The following is a 13,427-nucleotide window of genomic DNA, read 5'->3' as shown; positions in this document are numbered from 1 at the left end:
GGTAGCTTAGTGGTTACAAGTCAGGCTGCTAATCTCAAGGTCAGCAGTTCGAAACTACTGGCTGTTCCATGACAGAAAGATGAAGCTTTCTGTTCCCATAAAGTTTTACAACCTCAGTAACCCTATGCAGGGTCGCCATGACTCGGAACCAACTCCATGGCACATAACCACCACCACCACCACCACCACAGCTTCGTTTGCCCATAAAGACAAAATTTAAGAAAGACAAATTTACGTAGGCTAAATGGTTTCCTTTCTGTCCACATCACTCAGTGAAAAGAGTGTAGCGCTGTGGGTTAGTTAATGTGTTAGACAGCGAGGTCGGTTTGAACCTCAAGGTCGGCAGTTCAAGCTCACCAGCCATTCCTCGGAAACCTCATACAGGGTCACTATCAGTCGGAACCGGCTCGACGGCACTTCACAACAACAAACTTATTTCCATGTCAGCAGCCACGTTTGCCACATTCTTGATTCTTAGCCTGTACACTCTCTGAACCCACATGTTCGTTCCTTTCTCTTTCTCAAGTTATAAATATTGGCATCTTATTTTTGATGTAAGCAGAAATAAAGTCAGAATCCAGGGAGTTATAGTAAAACATGATCCCCTCCCTCTCTAGATAAGCATCCTACTGGGACTTCCTGGGGCCTCATTGCCAGCAAGGGACCTAGGGCCCACCTGAGCCCAGAACATGGGCTGTACTGACGGTCACATACAGGTCCTCAGAGATCTCAACTGAAACACTTCTACAGATTTGGGTGAATTCAAGCAATTATAAAAAATATCTCTAAAGTATACGCCATTTGAACAGATGACATTGCATTGTTAACTAAGGAAAAATCTTCATTAACGCAAACAATAATCTGAAAGGACTGTGGGTAAGGTTGGCTAATGGAACTAACTAAATCTTAATGAGAATTTGCTGGAGGTGTGAAAACAAGTCCAAAATCACTGTGGAATCCAAGTGGTCCAAGAGGTCTGTCTGCTCGCCATGTTCAGACCCGATGCAGCCTGGCATGAGCGCCCACTGGAGGCTGAGTGTAGCTATTTCAGTCTCTGGATAGTCTCCTTTTGCTGGGCCAACCAGTACACCCATGTGTAACCAGTATATCCATTCATTCGATGTGTGCACAAGAGGTTGTGTGCACACGTGGAAGTGCATGTGTCTGTGTGTGTGTGTGTGGGGGGGGAAGGGAGACAATACAGAGACGGCTCCACACAGCAAGCATTTCCGAATGATACACAGAGACGGCTGAAGAAATGACAATGTTGGATTAATCCACCAAACACAAAATCAGGGGCTGGTTCCCAAAGTCCGTTTGCGTCCTAGGGAATGCTTCGCTTCTTGCGCAGGGGGCTCTGGCCACTGCAGGGTTTCAGTTCTGCATACTGCACCTGTGAAAACAGGCAGAGAGGACACCGGCAGTTAGGTAACCCTAGATCACCACAGTGTGTGTTAATGGCTCCCCAAGGACAAACCAAGGCAAAGGAAGGAAGGTTCAAAGGTAATGAATCATTTTCTAAACACAGGAGCATGCAGGGATTAATTGCAGGAAGGATTTGAGAAGTCATGCATCATTTCTGGAAACCAAAATATTAAAAGCAGATCTTTATAATGAGATGCACGGGTTTCTACCTGTTCTCAACAATGCTTGAGTTTAGTTTTGTGTGCTTCTTCTCAATCATAAGTCAGTTAATAACCATTCCAAGGCAATGCTTACCTGGAGTATGTATGTGATACAGAAATGCACCAAGACTTATTCATTTAAAAGCATCTAAAATCTTGATGACAAATCTGAGCAAATGATATACATTTATTTTGCCTGAGATTGATACTGGGCCCCAAACATACAGATTTCTCTTGAAAATGAATTTCACTTACAGTATACGAGCTAAAACATTGGCGATAAATCTGAGTGCTCCCAGAGTCCCAGTGGCAACCTATTATGTTATTAGAATACACTTGGCAGTGTGTACCTTTCTTGGATGTTCTTTTGTTGTGTTGCTCTGTATTTGAGCCAACTCCGAGGGAATGGGTGCCCTGGGGACCCGTGCTTGGACTGTACACCAACAAGCCTTGGTGGACTCCATGGGGAGGGGATATGGACCTGAACTCACATTTAGACTCTAGAGATGGATGCTGCAAACGGATTGCTTTGGTGTGTGTATTTGATAGTCTGACTGGGAATGATGTCATGTCAAATAATGTACTGGAAAGCATACATGTGCCCAAGTTTTAGCATTTATGTCCCATCACATAAGATAAATGAACAAAGCACCTGTCCATAGAGCATTTTATGAGGTCCCCTAAAGGACAGGGAATGAGCCACCTTGTCATCTTCAGTGGAACACAAACAGGACCAGGATGCTCCTTTTTAAATCATTGAATGCAAATGCTAATCAGTAAATCCATACCTACAGAATGCATACTTACTGTTATTAATATTAGATCATTAAGTGAAGAGTAAAGAAGAATAGTGTCATGGAGTTCATCCTGCTATCTACAAACGTGACTTAAAACGAAGGTGAACGAAACCACAGAAGGTTCAGACCCACATCCATGCCATCCACCAAGTGCTCTCGGGGAACTAATTACTTTTGTCCCAAGATAGAAATTGATCCTAGATTTGGGATTCTCTGAGGTAATAAAGGATTGTGTTTCTGATCCTTTTGACGCTATCTCAGCTCATAGTCTCCTATCTACCTATTCTATTAGAGACACCGCAGCCTGCCAACCTCCTCTGGATTGAGAGTAGCCTGAACCATAGGAGCCTGGATGGCTTCTCTATGGGACTTGCTGGTATTGGTGTTCATCTCTGTGTATCCACAGAGACAGGGCCCTGCTGGACTAAGTGACCGTTGCCTGTGAATACTGCTTCTGATTGATCTCAAATGGTTTCATGCTGTCTCTGCCTCTTTGTGTGTTAGACTAAACTGGGACTTTGCCCACAGAATCCCTCAGTCTTCAGAGGGAACTAGATGGAAGGGGAGCTGAGGAGATAATTGAGAAAAAGAAGAATACATAGAAAAAAAAAATCTAATAATCCACTGGTCCTCTACTTCCTCTAACATGCCTGTCATCGTGGAGAAGGAAACTAAGCCACACTCCCACAGCTTTGCATTCAAGCCCTTCCACTCACTGAGCCCATCTTATCCTCTTTAGGTAGGCGAGCAATCAGAGAGGTGACAAACATCATCGCAAGATAGCCTTACAGTATGAGCGCCAGATCATTCTTAAGTAGTTCGTGTTCAGGATAATTTCCCCAATCATCTCAGGCTTTGGACAAAGGTTGTCTCATCACCTCCCTGCAAGTCAGGCCTCTGTAAGTGTTTTCTGATTCCTTATCTCAGTTGCTCACACAGCACAGCCAATGATCCTCTGGCTCTAGGGCTGGCCAGACATCAGCACTAGAGTCCCTATTGGCGGGTGATCATTCATTACATACCTTTTGAACATCAGACGGTACCCTGGAGAGAAAGTCTAGGAGCTCATTATTATCAATGGTATAGGGATTTCGAAGCTTCTTAGTAAATTTATTTATGCCTGGAAAATAGAAACATGAGGGTATCTCTTTACTGATTGATTGATCTATTCGTTCACTCATTCATTCATTCATTCACTCACTTACTCTTTCTCTTATCACAGAACTTGCCTGGCTGGCGGCAGTGGTGGGCTGTGCGTGCATTCACAAGTAAAGATTAGTGTGAAAACAATTACTAGACCTCAAGTCATGTACACGTTGCTGTCGTGTGGAATCATTCACAAATGCCTTTTCTTGAGGGAAGGAAGTGGAGATTGCGGAAGAGGAGCTTAGCCTTCTTCAGCTGTGAAAATCCTATTACATTCTCAGCAGCAGGGCGCAGAAACACATGCAAAAACTGTAGCACTCATTGGCTTTTTTTGGAATACGCTGATTAACAGCCTCCTGACTATGAAAACAAATGTCCCAGATGGGAGAGGTTTTCATGAGCCCAAACAAGCCCATGCTTGGCTATCTGGACCACATGCAGCAGGGGGTGGGGGTGGGCGGTGGAGGGTGGAAGTGTTTTTGTTGCTGTTGTTGTTAAGAAAAAAATTGCAGAAATCGATTCTATTTCCCCTACACACACACACACACACACACACACACACCCTTTTCATGTGTCTCTCTTCTCTCATTGCTGAGCAGAACATGACATGCTGATTGAACTTTGATGTTGTAGAAAACCGTGGAATGTTATTATTGGAAACTTACCTTACTATGATTGCTATCTTGATTGATGGACTGCAGCCCTGGTCTGGTATGGGGGTTTGTGTGGGCAATAGGGCACATAGTAATTTCAGAAAGGGACAATGACCATTAGAAGAACATGTGAGGTTTATGATGCCCATGGGCTGGAGAGGGTCCCACTTAGGGGCTGCCCCACGGGCTCTGAGCATGTCCAGACCATGTGCTTTCCTCTTGGAGGGAACACAGCACAACCTGTTGTGTCTTCTGCGCTGTTTCTTGGAGCTCCCATGCCCATATCTGAAACTCATAACTCTGGTCTTTCTTTTATTTTCAAACCAAATGTGATCTTTTTTTATCCTGTTGAGTTTTAGAAGTAGAATGACTAGGTGACCTTCTGAAGCCGGGCCACCAGAAGCAAGTTTAACAAGGATCCCATTGGAAGGTCTCAATGATGCCAAATGAAGTCATGGGCTAACGGCTCGTGCTTGGAAGGTGAGGGAACATGGGATGATTCAGTAGTTGACAAGAACATGAAAGGACTGATACTTCTCTTCTTTCATCTAAAGACAGGACTTCCTACACATGGCATTGTACCTGGCACAATGCCAACCCCCAGTCATTTATTTGGAGGATCAGAATTGCATCAGCCAGCCATTAGATGGGAGTCAGACAGAGGCCATGAGCCATGGCTGCAGGAGGGTCGGGCTGGGCAGGCTGCTTGCCAAGGTTTCCTTTCCTGTCAGTCAAGGCTGCACTCTGCTTTACTTCCCTCTACCCCCATGGCAAGCTTCATGCTCAAATCCCCACCCCACCCCCAAGTTCCTTTAAATGAAAATACTGTCACTGTGCTATTCTAAAGACATTTAATTGTAGCATGGACTTCTTGGCAAAAGAAAACAGATGAGATCAAATGATGAAGGGAGACAAAGACGTATTGAGGAAAGATATATCTTCTATTGTTAATTATATAGAGTGTGCGCATCTGGAGTCTTTACAATGAACAGCAAGGCAGGGATAATATCCCAACTGATCAAAACAGCGCATTCTTCATCACTGAGAAGATTATAAACCTGTACACTAGTTCAAATGCACCAATAATGGTAGAAGCAGCTCACAGTACACTTAGGTTATGTTTAGAAAACTTGGAATACAAAATGTAAAGACACTCAGATTGCGCACTTTAAAAGCACACCTTATTTGAAAAGATATTACAGGCTCAGACACTTCAATATTATCTACTGTGTGAGACCAAGTATCAACAGAACATCACATCTCATTGTCGTATTTAAGGGACAACAGGACGAAGAAGAAAGAACCAGAGTTATAGAAAGAACCAAGATTCCAGTCTTGGGTTCCTCACATAGCAGCTGTGTAGTTTTTGGTAATATAGACCTGCCCTTTATAGTTTCCTTGGCTGTTGGGAGAGTCACATTGGACAATCGGGCCAAGAGGATTATGCAGTCAGAAATTCCATAATAATGCAGGAGGCTAGGCTAGGGTCATTATTGTTGATGTCAACAACCTAGAAAGACAAAGGATTCGCAATAGAAAAGGGTTTTTATATTATTGGACATGTGATTGTTGTTGTTAAGTTGTTAAGTACTGAGGAGTCAATTGTGACTCAAATCAACACTGTACAGGATTTCTGTGCTTATCCTACACCAGGATTCCAAGGGCATGTGCTAGCTTGTCCAAATTTGGAAGTTGGAGCTTTATGAAGAGATACCTTTAGCTTTTTTAATCTAACTGATATGGATAGACAGATGGTATATGTGCTGTAAAAACTATTTTGCTTTCTTTTTTTAGCAAGTAGCCAACAAGTATGATCCAAATTAAGGGACACCATTTGGGGAAGATACTATCATTTAATGGTCCCAGTTCATGGACTGAATAGATCTGGTGGGAGGAAAGAAACTTTCAGTAAGAAACAGACTTGGAGAAAATCGGGAGAGAGAGAAAGTCACAAGGATGTTGGCACATAGGGCCACATGAGAGTAACCACTTGAAATAGGATTAAGGTACTATTTGCTTCTTACCTACATGAGCTATTAGCATGTAGCCCCAGTGGCATTACATTGGTGGGGTAGGGATCAAGGGTTCTTTCATTAGTTTAATGTTCATTATGAAACACTGTGTGCCTTCTCTGTAAAATACACTGTCCTATCAAATAGAGATATAACAGAATAAGGTATGGCATTTTCTTACAGGAAGCTTAAAATCCAACTTGGAGAGTTCATATCTGCCATGGAAAACCAGCAAAGGCTTGATCCTGAACTAACTAAAGATGATTCAAATACCTATAATGAAGGACAGGAAGCTCCATGGGGTCTAATCTAGAATGTTCCACCTTCTAGAAACACATGCATCAAATAAATAACAAAAAAATCCATCAGACAAAGGTTCTTAAAAGAAATGGCAGACGTCCCTCTTAAACTTATTTATTAGTTTAAAAAAAACTAAAACTCCCACACGCTCAAAATTAAACTCCCAATAAAATGTTATCTAAGTAGATTATAGGTATTAAATACTCCGAGTCATTTAATCATAAAAATATTTTCAAGCACTCATTAAAGACCTATAACCTACATATAGCTGCAGGAGGAATTATGAGGAAACAAAGTACCTTGCCTCTCAAATCCTTACAGAGAAGTTGGTGAGTCAAGGAATATTGTGGCTATGATGAAATTAGGCTATTCTCTTGAGTTTATCAAATCATTCAGATAAACAAAATGTTTTATAAAATAAATAACATTTGAGTATATAGAATGAAAAATAAAACACATCCAGGTAAATAAGTGTGTTCCAAAAGACACCCGCATGCAACAAAATAATTTTAGGATTTTATTTGCAACCCCATAGATGAGTAAATAACTTAGAATAAGGGACATTCTTTGGATTGTTAAAAAATGAAAAGAAACACTAGAAATTTAAGACATGAAATTATCTTCTTCTATGAGAGCTCTGGTAGCGTAGTGGTTACGAATCGGGCTGTGAACCTTAAGGTCAGCGGTTCGAAACTACCAGCCGCTCCGCGGGAGAAAGATGAGGCTTTCTACTCCCGTAAAGATTTACACCCTCGGAAACCCTGTACAGGGTCGCTATGGGTCAGAACTGACTCAACGGCACTTAACAACAACAACATGAGAGATAGTCTCTGCAGAGGATACAATCATAAACTATTCAAAGGAATGTTTTAAATCCATACTAGCTAATAGCAAACTTATCTTGGAAAACCGTTTCGCCAGAGAAAGATGAGGCTTTCTTGTCCTGTGAAGATTTAAAGCCTCAGAAACACTATACAGTGTCACTGTGAGTAGAAATCGACTAGACGGCACTTAACAACAAAAACAAATAGATTTGTACAATAGATACATTCCTAGATTATATTATGAGCTATTATAGATGCTGAGATCATGTGTTAATTGTCTAAATTTTTGGCTACATTATCTATGGTTAACTCATCAGCAAACTATGAGAATCTCTTTAAGAATGTAAAACTGAAGACTCAGACACTCAGTATATAGCTCAAAGGGTCGCGGATTGCCCACAAGAGCATAATAAACTTCAGGCAGTGGGATAACTTCACCCAGCCACTCCTTGGAAGCCCGAGACAGGGTCCCTATGCGTCAAAACCGACTCAACAGTACTAAACAACAACAACAAACTGAATGATAAACAGAGCCATGTCTCATTAAACAGATGAAAAAAAGTTGACATTGGGAAGCTGCCAAGATTTTAGAGGAGAAAAACAGACACTAAAGTGATTTGGATAAATAGGAGGGAGTATGAAAGTGCAGAACTGTCGATCAAAGGAGGAAATACACTATAGTATATTTTGTGACAAAAAGATGTATGAAAGAAAATCAAGTATATACAGGAATGATAAAAAGTAAATCATGGGGGAACTGTGCTTAATCACTTGGCCATTATCCTCAATGGATATAAACTTAACAGTGGTCAGATGACTGTAATTTTGAATCATTTTTAAATTGCTGTCTAACCCTGACATCTTATGTTACAAGTATGATTAGTGAATGAGTTTGGAAATTAATACTTATGATAAGAAATTGAAGAAAAGGTGAGACTACTCAGTCTATATAGGTATCACATATGTAAAGTATTCTAACAACTACGATTGTGAAATTTCTTTGTAATTTAGGGGCCTTGAGGAGTTCCATGCTCTCTTTCCTAAGGATAAAATATGGACTGATATGCAAGAGTTTTTGCAAAAAAAAAAAAAAAAAAAAAACTTTTTTAAGTGAGAGAGAGAGAAATAAAGGAAACAGACCAAACACAAACACTGGTATGAGAAGAATTTTCCTGATACAAGCTGATTTACGATCATCCAATTTACGGACAACATCTACTTGCCCTTTAAACAGAACTTAAAATTGACTCGAATCGTTTCTATCATGCAAAATGAAGCAAAACAGAGACAGATCTGAACATTTATTATTTGAATGATTTGTCATGGTTAACTGAAACAGGACAAATAACTGCTCAAGGTCCTGGAATAGAAGACTCGGAAGAGGCACAGTGATTCTCTTAGGGACAGAGAAGGAACCTAAGAAGCCAGCCTAACCACACCCCAACACTTGGCACTTGAATCAACAATTCCAGGACACTCAATCCACACACTTCCTGAGAAATAGAGCAGTGCTAGGCCTCCAAAAGAAGCTCTGGAAACATCGTGGTTAAGAATTGGACTGCTAACCTCAAGGTCGGCAGTTCGAAACTACCAGCTGTTTCACAAGAGAAAGATGAGGCTTTCTGCTCCTTTAAAGATTTACAGCCTCGGGAACCCTGTACAGGGTCACTATGAGTCGGAACCGACCCCATGACACATAACCACCAGTACCAGAGGATCAAAAAGGGTATAAAATAGGTGCTTCCTAGACCCTGCCACAGATCCAAATTAAACCTGAGGGAAATGAGCCAAACACCCTATAAAGGGGGAGAAAGAACAGAAGACCAGTGTGCTCACTTGTGAGAGACACCGCTTCTCCTCTTCTGAGAAGTGCACTTTCAGAGCTTAATAAACCTTGATTGCTACGTGTTGCATTTCGTCTGTTTGCGACAACCTCACGTGGATCTTGCTAGACCTGCAGAAGCCAAGTTACTGGACTGTAACAATGCCCTTTCAGGTGCCTGATGCATGAGACTGGATTCCTGGCAGGACCCTGGGAAGGCCCAGCGATCAATCCACAGCTGGTCACGTCCTAGAGCAGGGCGCCGCTGCTGCCACCTTTGAGAGAAGCAGCATTGATTCTGTTCCCTGGACAAGAGCATTTCCTGAACGTGACTGGGCCCCAGCAATATATGATTCCAGTGTATTTATGACTATGCAGCCCCAAAGGGAAACCACATTCACGATCACATTTTTATTTCTCACAATTATGCAAGAGCTATATAAATTTCCATGCTGATTAGTTACTCATACTGGGAGGTCTTGAAATTTTCTGTTTCCCAAGTAGTTCCCTTAACCTCATGCTTAATTGCCAACAACAGGACATTTAAGTAAAATGAGATATACATTTCATAGATCACATTTTTACTTCTTTTTTTGAGTAATTAGTTCTACCTGAAATTGATTACTCACAAAGGGACTTGGTCAAACTTACCCCAGACTAAAATGATGTAGCGCAGTGGGATGAAATACAAAACCACCGTGGATACCACCAGGATCAAACAGGCCAGGAATGAAAGGAATGGGACCGTCCAGTTGAAGGTGCTGTAGAAAACAACCAGATAGATATCATTCCTTTAGTGCTCAAGAGGAGTCCTGGTGTGGTGCCGTAGGATAAGCATTGGACTGCAAACTGCAGGTTGGTTGTTCAAACTCATCAGCAACCCTATACAGGGTCACTATGAGTCAGAACTGACTTGATGGCGAATAACTACAAAAATTCTTAAGAATATTATCATTTTGCCATGCTTATTTCATAACTATACAATTCAAAAGGCCTGCTGGAAAAGTTTCTTTACCAACCTGGAAATAAAAGTCAACCAAACTGGATAGGTACTAGAAAACACATTCTTAATAAGACAAGACCAATGACGGTTCAAATTGTGGGAATGTTGGTGACTTCCTGGAAATGGCAGTTCCTAGGAGATTCTGGCTTATTAAGGTGCTGGGACCCCGCCATGCTGACATGGCGGGTCTGTGCATGTGGCACAATAGTGAATAATTGCTATCAGGATGGACTGTGAGGGTTGGAAATGTAAAGGAAGACATTTTGTAGCAAAAGGAGGAGAGTGGTTGACTTTGCAGTCCAGGAGTGGAGGTCCCTGGGACCATCAAGGAAGAAGAGCGGAGTGCAGGTCCTTACCCAGAGAAGCAGTGATGCCAGAGATGGAGGCAGAGACAATGACGTGGAGAGATGGAGTGGCTGGAACTCTAGACCCAGAGAAGGAGAGGGGCTGTGTGCTGACAACCAAGGGGCAACCTTGCATGGTATACTCTTTGGTTGGTTGATGATGCATGGAGGGGATTGTAACCATGGCAATGTAATGATATATGATGGGATGAATGTAAAGCTAATGTTCTCCCATGTAAACTATCACATAATTCACAATAAAACATTTAAAAATAATAAAATTTATAGAAAACTTCAACAACTCAACAACAAAAGACAAACAATCCAATTAAAAAACTGGCAAGAACATGAACAGATACTTCACCCAAGAAGACATTCCAGCAGTCAACATATGAAAAAATATATGTGGTTAGCCATTTTGTTGTTGTTGTTGTCAAGTGCCGTCAAGTTGGTTCCAACCCCTAGTGACCCTGTGTAGGGTTTCTGAGGAGTGGCTGGTGAGCTTGAACTGCCAACCTTGCAGTTCAAACTAACTATGCAGTCCAACACACAAACCCATAGCATTGAGATGCAAATCAAAACAACAGTGTGATATCATCTCACCTTAGCAGTATAATAACAACATCTAGTTAAGATGTTGTTGTTGTTGTTAAGTATCGTGGAGTTGGTTCCAACTCATCATGATCCTGTACAGGGTTTCTGAGGCTATAAATCTTTATGGGAGCAGAACACCTCATCTTTCTCCCACGGAACCTCTGGTAGTTTTGAACTGTTAACCTTAAGGTTCGTAGCCTGATTCATAACCACTACGCTACCAGAGCTCCTTTAGTTAAGATGTTGTTGTTGTTGTTAGGTGCCATCAAGTCGGCACCAACTCATAGCGACCTTATGCACAGCAGAACGAAACAATGTCCGATCATTGACCAACCTCACTATTGTTGCCACACTTGAGTCCATCAATGCTGCCACCTGGCCAATCCATCTCGTTGGGGGGGGTCTTCCTCTTTTTCTCTGACCCTCCATCTTACCAAACATGATATCCTTCTCCAGCGACTGTTCCCTCCTGACAATATGTCCAAAGTATGAGAGACGAAGTTTGGCCATCTTGGCCTCTAAGTAGCCCTCTGGCTGCACTTCTTCCAAAACAGATCTATTGGTTACTTTGGCAGCCTATGGCTCTTTTAGTATTCTTCCCCAACACCATAATTAGTTAAGATAGAAATTAACAAATATGGGTGAGGATGTGGAAAGATTGTAACTGTCATGTAGTACTGGTGGGTATGTGGTGCACCCACTATGGGAATTGGTATGGTGCATCCTTAAAAAGTTGGAAAAAGAAGTATCACTTGATCCAACCAACCTACTACTGGCTGTATATAGTATAGAAATAAGAACCAGCCTAAGTGCTGATCAACGCATGAATGGATTACAAATTAAGACACATACACACAATATTCAATATTAAAGAATAATCATGAGCACTTCAGAATGTGGATAAGCCTTCAGGACAGTACTCTAAGGGAAATCAGTCAATCAGAAATGGACAAATATTATATAAGTCTACTATTACAAGGAGCTCTGGTAGTGTAGTGGTTATAAATCGGGCTGTTAACCTCAGGGTCAGCAGTTTGAAATTACCAGTTGTTCTGCGGGAGAAAGATGAGGCTTTCTGCTCCCGTAAAGATTTACAGTCTCAGAAACCCTGTACAGAGTCGCTATGAGTCGGAACCGATTCCACGGCACATAAAAACAACAACTATTACAAAAAGTCAAAGAAAAGAAACGTTTACACGCAGAAAAAGTGTTTTTGATAGCTACCAGGGTTGGGAGGGAGAGGTAGATAAATCATTAGCAAGGTAATTGTTGTTGTTATTAAGTGCCATCAAGTCAGTTCCAATTCTGAGTGATCCTGTCTGGGCATGAGCAATTGGCGAGTTTGAACTACCAACTTTGTAGTTTGAATTAGTCTTGGGGTCCAGTGCTTATCCTACAGTAACACACCAGGACTCCAACAAGACAACCACTATGTGGGTGAAGGATGAACATATAATATAGGCGTGAACAGCACACTGTCATTAAAGAAAAGGAAGATATGCAGTGCAGTCCAAGAGTTACAGACAACAGAGGTAAATACTAGACTATACAAAATCCTGTATTATCAGTAATGGCAAACACTAATTCACAAATAGATACATAGCAGCTAAGCAAGATTTATTAATAAGTACGAGTGGGTTACAGGAACTACACTACCGTCTCTAGATAGGTTTTCTAGATGACATTTCTTTTTACAAAGCTATTCATAGGTTCTGTAACTATATCCATGTTTATAATAGAGTAAACAGGGGGTCAAAGTATGTAAACATCTTAGTCATTACTAACACTTCAAGGCACTGGGTCACTGGGCTTGGAGACTCAGAACCATGGTGTCAGGGGACGTTATTGACAACTGGCATAGGATAGGCCACAAAGACAGTGTTTTGTATCCTACTTTGATAAGCAGTAACTGGCATTTAAATGTCTGCAAGCAGCTATCTAAGATGCACTCCAGAGCACGGAAGAGCGAAGTCAATCAAAACTTCATGGAAACATTGAGTCCCAAAGACTAACAGACTACATTAGGAACTTTAGCATCAAGACCCTAAAATCAGAAAAAACAGATAGTGCCTGACTACCTCTGCCGAGCATTCTGCAAGGTTTCACAACAGAGGGTCTTGGACAGAATAGGGGGAAATGTGGGGAAAATTAAAAATCATTAAAAAGACCAAGCTGACTGTTCTAATGGAGACCGATGGAATGCCTGAGACCTAGAAACAAACTCAAGGCTCAACTGGAACCAGACGAGAGAAAGGCCTACAGGGTGAAAGACTACCACCTTAGGACCCTCAGCCGTACCTGGTAGTG

The 13,427-nt window shown here is 41.6% G+C and overlaps 1 protein-coding gene across 1 annotated transcript in view; it reads right to left on the bottom strand.

Annotated features, from left to right (window-relative positions):
* Positions 1–1,324: 1,324 nt before the first annotated feature.
* The window catches only part of MCTP2 (multiple C2 domains, transmembrane 2), a 282,589-nt gene continuing 270,486 nt past the window's right edge, over positions 1,325–13,427 (bottom strand). The window contains exons 20-22 of the mRNA XM_006870699.1: positions 9,831–9,940; positions 3,445–3,542; positions 1,325–1,393 (exon numbers count right to left, since the gene is read on the bottom strand). Of these exons, the coding sequence (XP_006870761.1) occupies positions 1,325–1,393; positions 3,445–3,542; positions 9,831–9,940 (277 nt within the window). The remainder of the gene's footprint in view (positions 1,394–3,444; positions 3,543–9,830; positions 9,941–13,427) is intronic.

This window comes from Chrysochloris asiatica, unplaced genomic scaffold, assembly GCF_000296735.1.
Source record: "Chrysochloris asiatica unplaced genomic scaffold, ChrAsi1.0 scaffold00148, whole genome shotgun sequence".
Lineage (NCBI taxonomy): Eukaryota > Metazoa > Chordata > Mammalia > Afrosoricida > Chrysochloridae > Chrysochloris > Chrysochloris asiatica.
Note: the sequence above shows the minus strand (reverse complement) of the source record. Positions and strands in the feature narration are given on the sequence as shown.